This window comes from Leptodactylus fuscus, chromosome 9 (assembly GCF_031893055.1).
Source record: "Leptodactylus fuscus isolate aLepFus1 chromosome 9, aLepFus1.hap2, whole genome shotgun sequence".
In the NCBI taxonomy this organism is placed as follows: Eukaryota; Metazoa; Chordata; class Amphibia; order Anura; family Leptodactylidae; genus Leptodactylus; species Leptodactylus fuscus.
In genome coordinates, this window is record NC_134273.1 from 77,477,705 (window position 1) to 77,489,783 (window position 12,079).

Sequence of the window (12,079 nt, forward strand, 5' to 3'; positions counted from 1 at the left end):
GCCTAGGCCATTGTGCACACTTCAGTTACAGTCATCCTCCTCATTAAAGATTATTAATTATGCCAGATGAGTTTAACTGTTTGTCACCCGAAATTCAGCCTAAGGCCTTGTTCATCAGGTTGGAGGTCCCGTTGGAAGCCGTAGTCGCAGATTCTGTCATATTTGGTGTAGTAATATCTCACAGTTTTGTGTGCGAGGGCTGACAGCCCATGCCTCAACTCAGAGGGGAAGTTCAGACAGAGTTTTTAGGTCCGCGTCAGGTTCCGGACCAAAATACGGGTAGCTGCGACTGAAAGCCAGTGCAGTGCACCAGCATCAACTGCGCACTCCGCTCCGGATTAGGCCCAATGAATGGGCCTAGTCTGGAGGAGGGAGTGTTTTCAGGTCGAACCGCGAGGCGAAACGGCCTGAAGAATGAGCATCTCGCTTCTTTTTCCAGGAGCCGGAACAAACCAGAAAAAAGACCTGAGCGGCTACCAACGGAGCCATCATTTTGGTCAGGATTTTGAAGCGGATACGGCCTCAAAATCCTGACCAAAACACTCCGTGTGAACTTACCCTTAGGACAGGTCTTATTCCTGATCAGTTTGGTGGCCGTGCTGGATAGCCCCAATGAATACGGCTGTGGAAGCTTGGCCAGTGCATGGGTGACACACGGATGACATCCATATACCGCCCAGGCCATAGTCATGCGCAGGGGCGTGACGGAGCGAAGGGGGTGGGGCTTAGCGCCATTCACAGGCAGAGAGCAGGCACGGAGATGACCTGCTCTCTGCCTGAGCGTGAGGGGAGGCTGCTGGAGCAGCGCTGCTTCAGTGGCCTCCCCAAACCATCGCTCGGTGCTAAGCCAGTCCAGGACAGCTTGTCCTGGACTGGCTTAGATAATCAAAAATGCCGCCCTCCCTGGGGTCCTGACATAGCGCCGCCTGAAGCGCTCGCTTCAGGTCGCCTCATGGGAGATGCGACGCTGGTCATGCGCATGACGACTTATGGACATTAAATGGTGTCAGTCTGGACTAGATGGAGTCACTAGCCCATAAGGCTACCATCACACACAGTGTTTACACGGCGTCTTTCTTGCTGAATGCAATTATGGCACTTTTTTTTTTCACATAGCATTTTTCCTCTGTTTCGGGGTATTCTTATTCCTATAATGAACTCAATAGGAAAATATTTGAAAAAAGCCACAAGAGGCAAAAAGGCTGGAATATAAAAGTAACTCCCCCGCCCCCGCCTTATATAAGGTCACGCTGAATTTCTTATTGACTTTTCAACATTAAAAAAAACACAAGACGACTCCTGTCCTGATCTGACCCGGTTGCGTCATAGGGACTCCGCCAGCGCAGAAGAGTTGTAGACCGCTGTGGGAAACTCCAGACTTCGAAGATCTCCCCCGATGTCTCGGGCTAGGTTCACATCTGCGTTGGAATCTCCGAGTTTCCATTTAGGAGACTCCATCGCTGTGTCCGCATGAAATCGGTGGCCGAAAAACTCCTGTATGCACAAAATTTTCGCCCACTGCTTTTAATTAAAAAACAACGGACCCCTCCCCCAACAATAGGTCCATGGGGCTTTCCTATAATTTAGTGGTCCGCCTTTCCGTTGTCGCCCATAGTGACCAGACACAAAGCAGCTTTCATTTTTTAAACCAATCAGAGCTCAGCTTTCATTTCTTAAACGTCTCTGGTCAAATAAAAGCTGGACGGTGATTGGTTGCGATAGGCAACAAAGATTCCTATTCAGTCCTATGGGTTATATAGAATTGACCAAACCTTATATAGCCCACGGCCTGCTTGTATATAGATCACTCAGCCCCCATCTTTTCTTCGCCGCCTATAAGCCCCTCTCCTTCAGTCTCCTCCGAGACGGATTCATCTGTTTTACTTTAGTGGCGTCCATATGTCATAGTAATCCCAAATAATATAATTGACAACAAATGCGCTTCTGCCATATTATACTAAATATTTGCCCATGTCAGGCGGTGTATTATAGACACAGGCTTCCTCTCTGTTCTTCGTATAAACCATGAATTAAGGCAAACATTGTAATGGCAGACATTCCTCCTACTGCTCCTCTGGGCTATACAATGGTCAGCTTTTCACTCTACGAGGGTCTCCTAAATTGTCTCACAATGCAGTTCTAAGTATTAGGGGGATTGTGGCAAACCCAATAAATACGCCAAGAACAATGGCGCTGGAGATGCCATGCGGGCAGAAGGGAGAGGCGGCCATGTCCAACCCCTGACCATACCCCCTTCCAAAAAATTGACAAATCAGAACTATGCTTGGTATTGCAGGTCTTCTTCATTCAATTCAATAGAGATAATCTGCAATACCACCCATGGACAGACAAGGCGCTGCATCTGGAAACAAAGCAAACCCTATATTGTAATCCTGGACGAACCCTTTAAGAAACAGCTAAGGCGATTTTTTTCAGAGCTTGACATAAGAGCACAAGTCCAGGATTTATATAGTAATTCTAAGTCGAAACGCTGTGTAATCCGGAGCAGATGGTCCGTGTCTATGTGTGACAAGACATGGGAGAGCAAATAAACTTTGCAGTACTGGAAGTGTTTACCGTACGAGGCTCAGTCACATGTGAACCATTCATAGGTAAGAGCAGTAATTATACATGGGATTACCAGAGCTGACAGTTGTGGGTTTTTGGTTGGAGGGACTGGGAAATCTCCTGCCATCCTTAATTACTGGGGTCATATTAATCCAACAGCCCGTGTGCCTTTCCAGCATTAGGACGCAGTATGGGTCCTCAATTACAGCGCGCTTTTATTTTCCAGTAAAACGACCGAGGCAGTTTTCACACTTAACGGTACAAATAATTGTATCTAGGTTGTAGAGATTTGTTATGTCATTCCCCAACGAGTCCGTAGTATTCCTGCTTCACCAAGAGTCACCATTTACATTAGGACGCAAATGATTCGGAGAAAATATATCACCACCATTTGCAGGATGAACTGTATCAGAAGGCTCTCATCTATGGACTGAGGTTCCTTGTCCGTATGATTGTGATCAATAACTGGATCTATGGGAGGATCCTTGTGTAGGCCCAGGCTCTAACACGATTATAATCTAGTTAGTAAAGACACATATTTGAAGGCTATTATGGTATAATTCCTAAGGGTAAGTTCATACAGAACTTTTTGGACCGGAACATGAGGCGGAGGCCACCTCAGGTTCTGGTCCAAAAATCGGGATGCCGCGACTGAAAGCCGGTGCACTGCACCAGTATCCAGCAATGCACTCTGCTCCGGATTAGGCCCAATGGGCCTAGTCCAGAGGAGGGAGTGTCTTCAGGCCGAATCGCGAGGCGACTTGGCCTGAAGAATGAGCACCTCGCTTCTTTTTTTATTTCAATGGGATATGGCCTCAAAATCCTGACCAAAATACCCCATGTGAATTTACCCTAAGGGCTATTAAGCTCAAGTTCCCTGGCCCAACCTCAAACAAGAGTGAGGGTCCTGCTCACTAGAGCTTACAATCTATGAGGAAATAGGGAGACACAAAAAGTCTGAGGGCTTGTTTAGTACAATGGTCCAGCCATCTATTAATAAGGGCATATGAGTGAAGCTGTATCAGCCGTCACCAGCCGGTATATACACAGATACTAAGTGCACGGAGTGCAGTGTAACCTCTATATGGAGGGGTCAGGTTCTGAGGAATCGAGGAGACAGGTGAAGGCTAGCTGTCATACACTGTACAAAGTAAGCATAGGGGCAAGTAATTCCTAATTATATCTCCCTTAACCCCTGGAAAGATTATGCAGGACATATTTAGAGAAGCACTGACAGTATTGGTGTTCATAATAAAGCATCATGCTAAACATGTCTCTGCTTCTTTCTCCTTCAGCTCCTGCTCACTCCTCCCTCTCCTCTTTCCTTAGACTTCTATTGACATCCGTAGTCAGAGTCATTTGAACTGTGGTCCATATCAAGTCAATATAGCAGAGACTTCAGAGTGAAAGTCAGTTTATAAGGGAACAGTGAGGAGGGAAACTGATAAGAGGAGAAAGAAGCATTTTTCTCTGATGTATCACAAAAGTTCTTCTATGTGCCTTTACTACTGATTTATACAGCGACCGGTATAACTAAATATATTGTAATGAAGGTATTTGTACTGCAAAACATAGAAACGGATATACCCTAAATGGTTAAAACAGATAAAAAGAGAAGACGTCAATGGCATTTTACTATTCCTCATGGTCGTCTCACTGTACTGACGCTGCTGTGTCTAACCTCACAGGCTTCATTCTTATTCTCACTTTTAACAATCTTAGTTTCATCTGTTTTATCTTAGAGGTCCTGACATCCATCTAGTTGTCAAAAAAATTCCAACTGAACTCTAAGGAGGCGTTCACTGGCAAGTGCAGAGATCACCCAGCTTTGTAGTGCAGTGAGCGGGTCTAAATGATATTTCTATATATACCTCATGTGCGGACAGTCCTGCATGTGGAGGGCATATGGATTATCAAGATTTTCTCCATCTCTCTCCTGTAGTCAGTCCCAGCTTATAACTTACCCCCCTTCCAATTCAGAATTGAGTATACTATGGAATGTTTTAATTGGTTCCTATGAGAATTTGCAGCCATATCAAACACATCATAACCTTGTGCTAGATCCTGAAATTTTCACTCTGACACTTGCCAGTTCTGTACGGGTTTTCTCTGCAGCAGTCAAGTCTTTACATCACAGACTAGATAACAATAGAAGATAACGCCTCCATGGATAACATTACTAATCCATCATTATATCCACTACTGGCATCGATGACATCACAGCTTATTTACTCCCCTCCCAGCATAGAGCATTTCCAGAAAACTCTTCTGTAGACCTCAACGCGTGGGCTGCAGACTATTGCTGCCTATGGCCATGACTATGCTGTAAAGGCCGATTCGCCTCGTAATTTGGTCTGAAGACACTCCCGACTAGGCCCATTCATTGGGCCTAATCCGGAGCCGAGTGCGCGACTGGATGCTGGTGCGGTGCACTGGCATTCAGTCGCGGCTACCTGTTCTTTGGCCTCCTCCTCAGGTTTCGGTCCAAAAAACCCCATGTGAACTTACCCTAAGGAAGGTAAAAAACAGGTAAGGTTGGATCTCATTACAGCCAATGGGATCTGTTGGGCACTGTTAGTTTCTACTATTTTAGCACTCCTTGTGTCCATTGTCCTGGTCTTCCGATGGACCAGAACAACGGACACACGGGCATAGACATAAACATAGAATAAGAAGTTCCCAAATGTACCTCAGCTTTGTTGTGTGTATATTAAGATAATTTGTTATGTTAATAAAGTTGCTTTGACTATATTAATTCCAAGGCCAACTTTATAGAAAATTTTCTAGAATTTTTTTTGTCATAACCCTCAAAATCTGCCTATTTAAAAATAATAATACCAAACAATATCTAAATACTAAGACATAACAGACACATACTGCCCACACAATACTGCCATACAGTTGTAAAATGTACCCAAAATTAAGCATCCAAATAATTTCACCACAAAATGCCTAAAAAAATTCTCCCATACAGAAGTCTCATAATTCTATCACCTAGATCAGGGAACAATGAGGATTGTCGGGCTGTAGCTACAGAGCGCTGGGGACAACCGGGACTGGTGATACTTATATAGTCCATTAATGGATTGCCCCCGAAGGTCCTACTGACACGGGACATCTATGAAATGGGAATTGTCCAGTTTACTGCCCCGAAAAAAAACAAAATTACATACTGACATTGATATTGATAGTCCTAACTTGTAGTTGTATGATTCTTCTTATCTACCATATTGTACGCAGTTAAAAAAAAACAAACAAACAAACAAAAAACAAACAAAATAGTTTACAAAATTTTTCTAAAACAAAAAATTGCGTCAAATTTTATAACTTACTTTTCCCCACTCTCCGGCTTTCCACTTTGGGCATCGGCCCCCTCGGCATTTTTTCCGTATGTTTGGCTTTGGAAGATGCTTGCAGGATTCATGTCCTACATTGGATCCATCTTTAGCCACGCAGTACACAGCCCTGGTCTTCACACCACGTCCGCACGACACTGAACACTGTAACAAAGGCAACAACATTTTTTTTTAATGGTTTATAGATATAAAAACATACTTAGATGGAAAAGAACATTGAGAGTAAAAAGTGGGCACATCTATGGCACAAGTTACTATATAATACAATAAATCCCCCATGGAATTCACGGTCCCTGAGTCCAACATTAGGTAACGGAGTCCCTCAAACACCCACACATGACTTATGTAGAACAAATGGGCACACGTAGGCCATACATAAAAAGTTATGGAAATAACCCAAGAGGGTTAAAGACTGTCACACAGCAAATGGTCTGCTCCATTGGCAACTTCATGGGGGAGGGGGGGGGGTTGTTTATTTTTTGGCTCAAGCTTACAGGTCTAGTCATGGCTTGACCTTGTGATTCCCTGGCGGGTCAAACCAACCCACTAGGGTTGTACACCTGCTTTTTAGCTTAGTGACATAGGTTATGTCATGGGTATTCATTACTAAATGGAAATTATTAATACAAATTTATGAATTTACAAAAACACTAGTTTATTGTACATAGCAAGAAAAAAAACACTACTCAAAAATTGGCTGTAAAGAAGTATCCAAGAAAAACCATCTATTGTGAGTTAACGACGTAAGCACTGCTAGTAAGAAATCTTTGGACTCGCATACGGTGTCCACAGAGGGACAAACATCTATCTGATATTGGTTTTGGTGGGTGAGCTGCCCCATCTAAGATGGACAGCAATGGATCCCAAAAAAGCCTATTAATAGGGGTGAGCGATTGGGATTGGAAAACATCGGATTCCGATCGGCGATCAAGTAAATTTCACGATCGCGATCGGCATTCCGACTCGATCTTTTCCAGCGAATTCAGATCGGTGGTTATCTCAAGATTGGCTCAACCCTAAACGTGACTTTTCCCGTAGAGAAGCATTGACTAGGGTTGAGGATCGGGATTGGAAAAGATCGGATTCCGATCGGCGATCGAGCAAATTTCACAATCGAGATCGGCTGGAAAAATGATCGGAAATCGGATTTTAAAATTGATCTTGAAATCTCAAGATCGGCTCAGCCCTACCTATTAACTATCATGTCCATTTTTTCCCTAAAATTCCCAGAAGAAAATGTTCTGCTACCAGGACCTTTTCCTCTGGGACTCCGGACGGCGCAGGTGAACGTAGCACTAGATTGAGGTCCGCTTTATGTTTGTAGGCACAAAGATGAAAAACTATCTCACAAAAATGTCAGGGCACAATAAACGTGCCGCCATCTGTTGTCCTATTCATGGCGTCTCGGCACCTTTATTCAACCTTTCTTAACAGGTTCAATGAACATTCTCAGTCTTGACCACTTGTGGCATCCTGACACGTTCACTTTGATTCCTTATAAGGCTCCTCTAAGATGTTGGAATCAAAAGAATTCTGTATCATGAGCGAGATTAGACATGACAGCTGCTTGTAGCCCTGGCCTCTCAAACAGCACGACGCGTTTCGCACCACCATCCGTTTGCACATTTATCAATGATTTCTCCACGTTACATGGGTTTATCATACGCTACTATGATAATGGAGATGATTCTGGTGACTTTTTCATAATTTTTTTTTTTATTTCGACAGGAAATAAAAACATCAAAGGGGAAAAAGGAGACACTACACAGAGGCCCCCGATCACCAAGCTGGCCTCCGGTTCTTGACACTGCCGCCTATACTGACTGCTGTGCTTTTGTCACTTGAAGAATGCTATTTGGTATGGTCAGTAAGCTGCATCATTGGGTAGGCAAATACAATGTTCTCAAAGATCAACTATAATTGGATGGGTCAGGGCGGTCACGGGGAGACTGTCTTAGTAATCATTAAATATACTGGCAAGTGATGTGAAAGGAACAAACACAAATCAAATCTAATAACATCCTAGATATCCCCCACACCATGAAGGGGTAAGCTCCCTCCCTTACAATGGTGTGTGAAATTTTGGCTACTCAGCAAAGTAGAACACGAGTAGGATAGTCACAAAGGTAACGTGGTCGGTGGATGCCCGTCTTCTATGGTTCAGATCTCCATATAGTGACATGGTAGCGAAAAAATGGAAGGACCATTGGAACCCATTTCAGAAGTAATTTGGCTTGACTCCTGACCCTGGTATGGCCATCCATGGCCATCTGTTCTACCAAGCCATTTTTTGGACTGATGCCAATTATAATTTTTAGAAAGCCCTCATGCACACGACTGAGTGTGCTGTCCGAAATGGGGCTGATTTTGCAGAGGAAGGCACTTCCAAGTGTCATCCGAGATGCATTCATGTCTATGGGAGCTTCCGATACATTCTGTTCCAATGACAAGGAGCGGGATAGGACCTGTTCTATACTCATCGGACAGATCAGAGAATTGGACGCCCCCTCGGGAGAGCCTTGCGCTGGTCACTTGGTCATAGGCATTAGACCATAATCCAGTCTAGCAACTGCATACACATGATATACCCAGGATAATATAACTTTTTGATTCCCTCTTAAAGGCAATGTGTCACCATAAACCAGCATATCTTACCAGCCACATAGATAGATGGGTTAGGGTCACCTGAATCAAAAAGTGTTTCCCTGTTGTGAATCGCTGCTCCTGTTGCTGAGATATCTCTGTTTTTGTCAACAAGGGCGTTGCTCTTTGCGTCTTTGGAGCAATGGCAACACCCTCATTGCTCCGAACAGCACTATTACTAAATTGACAAAAATGGCGATATTTCAGCAACGGAGGCCCTGATTCTCAGGATCCTGGGTGGTCTTAGAGGTCACCCCCACTTATCTAAAAGCGATGACGCATTCTAGAGATCTGGCATTATTTTATGGCATGGGAATATCACTTTAACTGCACAAGATAAGTATCTGCATGAATACAATTTCTAAACAGCAAGCTAATATACACGAATATAAACCATGGTGTCTAACAAAGGCTGACTGTCCCCAGGAACAGATGGACACGAGGTGTAATGCATTTAATCCTCCATAGGAGATACCTAATTTGTTACAGAGGTTAATGTAATGGAGAGTCAGCAGACGTTTTCCCTAAATTGAGCTGTTTATCACCATTTTTCAGCTCTGGAAGAAGATTGGAGTCTGACAGCAAGCCAAAAAAGTTATGTTCTAGAGTCAGAGACATATGGCCTGTGCTGAGATCGGGAAGTAGAAGTCAGAATCTTACTGTATATTGTTATACACATAGAATGTCTGCCATATTTACTCTTCTGTTGTCTCCTACATTCCTTCCTTCTGTCTCTTCCAGAATTTCTCCATTCTGTCTTTCAATTCCTTCCTTTAATTCCTTGTTTCCCTCTCTTGTCCTTTTCTTCTCTCCCTCTTTTCTTTCCTTCCATCTTCCTTCCCTTCTTCCTGCTTTCACTCTTCCTTCTCTTTATTTGTTTCCCTCCCATCTCATCCTTTATTCCTTCTACTGCATTCTTTTTCTCAGTCTCTTCTTCTTTCTTCCTTCATTCTCTTCCTTCCTTCCTTCCTTCCTTCCTTCCTTCCTTCCTTCCTTCCTTCCTTCCTCCCTCCCTCCTTCTTTCTTTCTTTCTTTCTTTCTTTCTTTCTTTCTTCCTTTCTTTCTTTCTCTCTTTCTTTCTTTCTTTCCTTCTCTTTCTTTCTTTCTCCTCCCTCCTTCCCCTCTTTTCTTCCTTCATTTCTTGCCTGTCTTCTATTCCTTTGTTTTCTCTTTTTCCTCCCTCCTTCCCCTCATTTAATTCTTCCTTCTCTATTCAATTTCCTCCTTCTTTCTTCCTTCATTCTCTTCTTCCCTTCCTTCCTTCCTTCCTTCCTTCCTTCCTTTCTCTTTCTTTCTTCCTTCCTTCCTTCCTTTCTCTTTCTTTCTTTCTTTCATTCTTTCTTTCTTTCTTTCTCTCTCTTTTTCTTTCTTTCTTTCTTTCTTTCTTTCTTTCTTTCTTTCTTTCTTTCTTTCTTTCTTTCTCTCTCTTTTCTTTCTTTCTCTCTCTTTTTCTTTCTTTCCTTTCCTTTCTTTCTTTCTTTCTTTCTTTCTCTTTTTCTTTCTTTCTCTCTTCTTTCTTTCTTTCTTTCTTTCTTTCTTTCTTTCTTTCTTTCTTTCTTTCTTTCTTTCTTTCTTTCTCTCTCTCTCTCTAGTTTGCACTTTCTCACTCTCTCCATTTATACATTACATCCATACTGCCCAGTCTGAGATTAATAGTAAGTGACCCTACTGATATTTAGTCTTTCTTAGCAGCTGCCACATGAACAGATGAATGGCCGACTGAATGAATTTTGTGTTTACCACGTTTGTATTCCTTCATATATCTTTAACTCTAACTAACATCTTGAAACAAGTCCCCTTGTCTTTTTGCTTTGCTAGTCCTCTAAGTCAGACTGGTGCTTAACTACAGAAGCCTAAAGCCACTTGTGGGTTCAGTGAGGCCGTCATTCCCAGGATCCTGGGACCTCTCTACAGCCGGACTCTATTAGAGTGTAATAGTCTTCCTGAGATACCATCTTTCTCAAGAGAGGAAGGTTCTTTTAATCTTCTGAAGTATCTGTGATGCTCCTCTTTGATATCCCAGGCATTTAAGTCCTCCAAGGCTATTCATCTATCATTTTGTGATATGTAATAGGTTTCTATTTTTACTTGTCTATTGTTTGCTCTTGTGGTAAATCATGATCAATGCAAAAAGGATTGTAAGGAGGTAAAATCGAGAGCATTGGAGGAAGGAGAGATTTCACTTTAAAGGGATATTTTCTGCATACAAAAAATATTCAAATTTGTAGAAAATTAAAAGTTAAACATTTTTGTAAAATAAAAGTAAATAAACTTGATCACTTGCCAATGGCTATGACCATGAATACAGGAACTTTCTATAGTTTGGGACTTGTCAGAAACCCAGCAATGATAACCTGTCCACAATAAGGACATCAGAAGGGGACACTACATGTATGAGAAGATAACCCGACCACAATAAAGACATCATGGCTGGTTATCAAGAGGACACTACATGTATGAGAAGATAACCCGACCACAATAAAGACATCATGGCTGGTTATCAGGAGGGGACACTACATGTATGAGAAGATAACCCGACCACAATAAGGACATCAGGAGGGGACACTACATGTATGAGAAGATAACCCGACCACAATAAGGACATCAGGAGGGGACACTACATGTATGAGAAGATAACCCGACCACAATAAAAACATCATGGCTGGTTATCAGGAGGACACTACATGTATGAGAAGATAACCTGACCACAATAAGGACATCATGGCTGGTTATCAGGAGGACACTACATGTATGAGAAGATAACCTGACCACAATAAGGACATCATGGCTGGTTATCAGGAGGACACTACATGTATGAGAAGATAACCCGACCACAATAAGGACATCATGGCTGGTTATCAGGAGGACACCACATGTATGAGAAGATAACCTGACCACAATAAGGACATCATGGCTGGTTATCAGGAGGACACTACATGTATGAGAAGATAACCTGACCACAATAAGGACATCATGGCTGGTTATCAGGAGGACACTACATGTATGAGAAGATAACCCGACCACAATAAGGACATCATGGCTGGTTATCAGGAGGACACTACATGTATGAGAAGATAACCCGACCACAATAAGGACATCATGGCTGGTTATCAGGAGGACACTACATGTACGAGGAGATAACCTGACCACAATAAGGACATCATGGCTGGTTATCAGGAGGACACTACATGTATGAGAAGATAACCCCACCACAATAAGGACATCATGGCTGGTTATCAGGAGGACACTACATGTATGAGGAGATAACCTGACCACAATAAGGACATCATGGCTGGTTATCAGGAGGACACTACATGTATGAGAAGATAACCTGACCACAATAAGGACATCATGGCTGGTTATCAGGAGGACACTACATGTATGAGAAGAAAACCTGACCACAATAAGGACATCATGGCTGGTTATCAGGAGGACACTACATGTATGAGAAGATAACCCGACCACAATGAGAACATAGAAGGTTAACGCATTCATGGTCATAATTGTTTTCA

General features: G+C 42.9%; 1 protein-coding gene across 1 annotated transcript in view; it reads right to left on the reverse strand.

The window, feature by feature from the left end:
* ADAMTS9 (ADAM metallopeptidase with thrombospondin type 1 motif 9) overlaps positions 1 to 12,079 on the reverse strand; it is a 154,641-nt gene that overhangs the window by 26,020 nt on the left and 116,542 nt on the right. Inside the window, exon 29 of the mRNA XM_075287475.1 lies at positions 5,901 to 6,068. Coding sequence (XP_075143576.1) covers positions 5,901 to 6,068 — 168 coding nt within the window. The remainder of the gene's footprint in view (positions 1 to 5,900; positions 6,069 to 12,079) is intronic.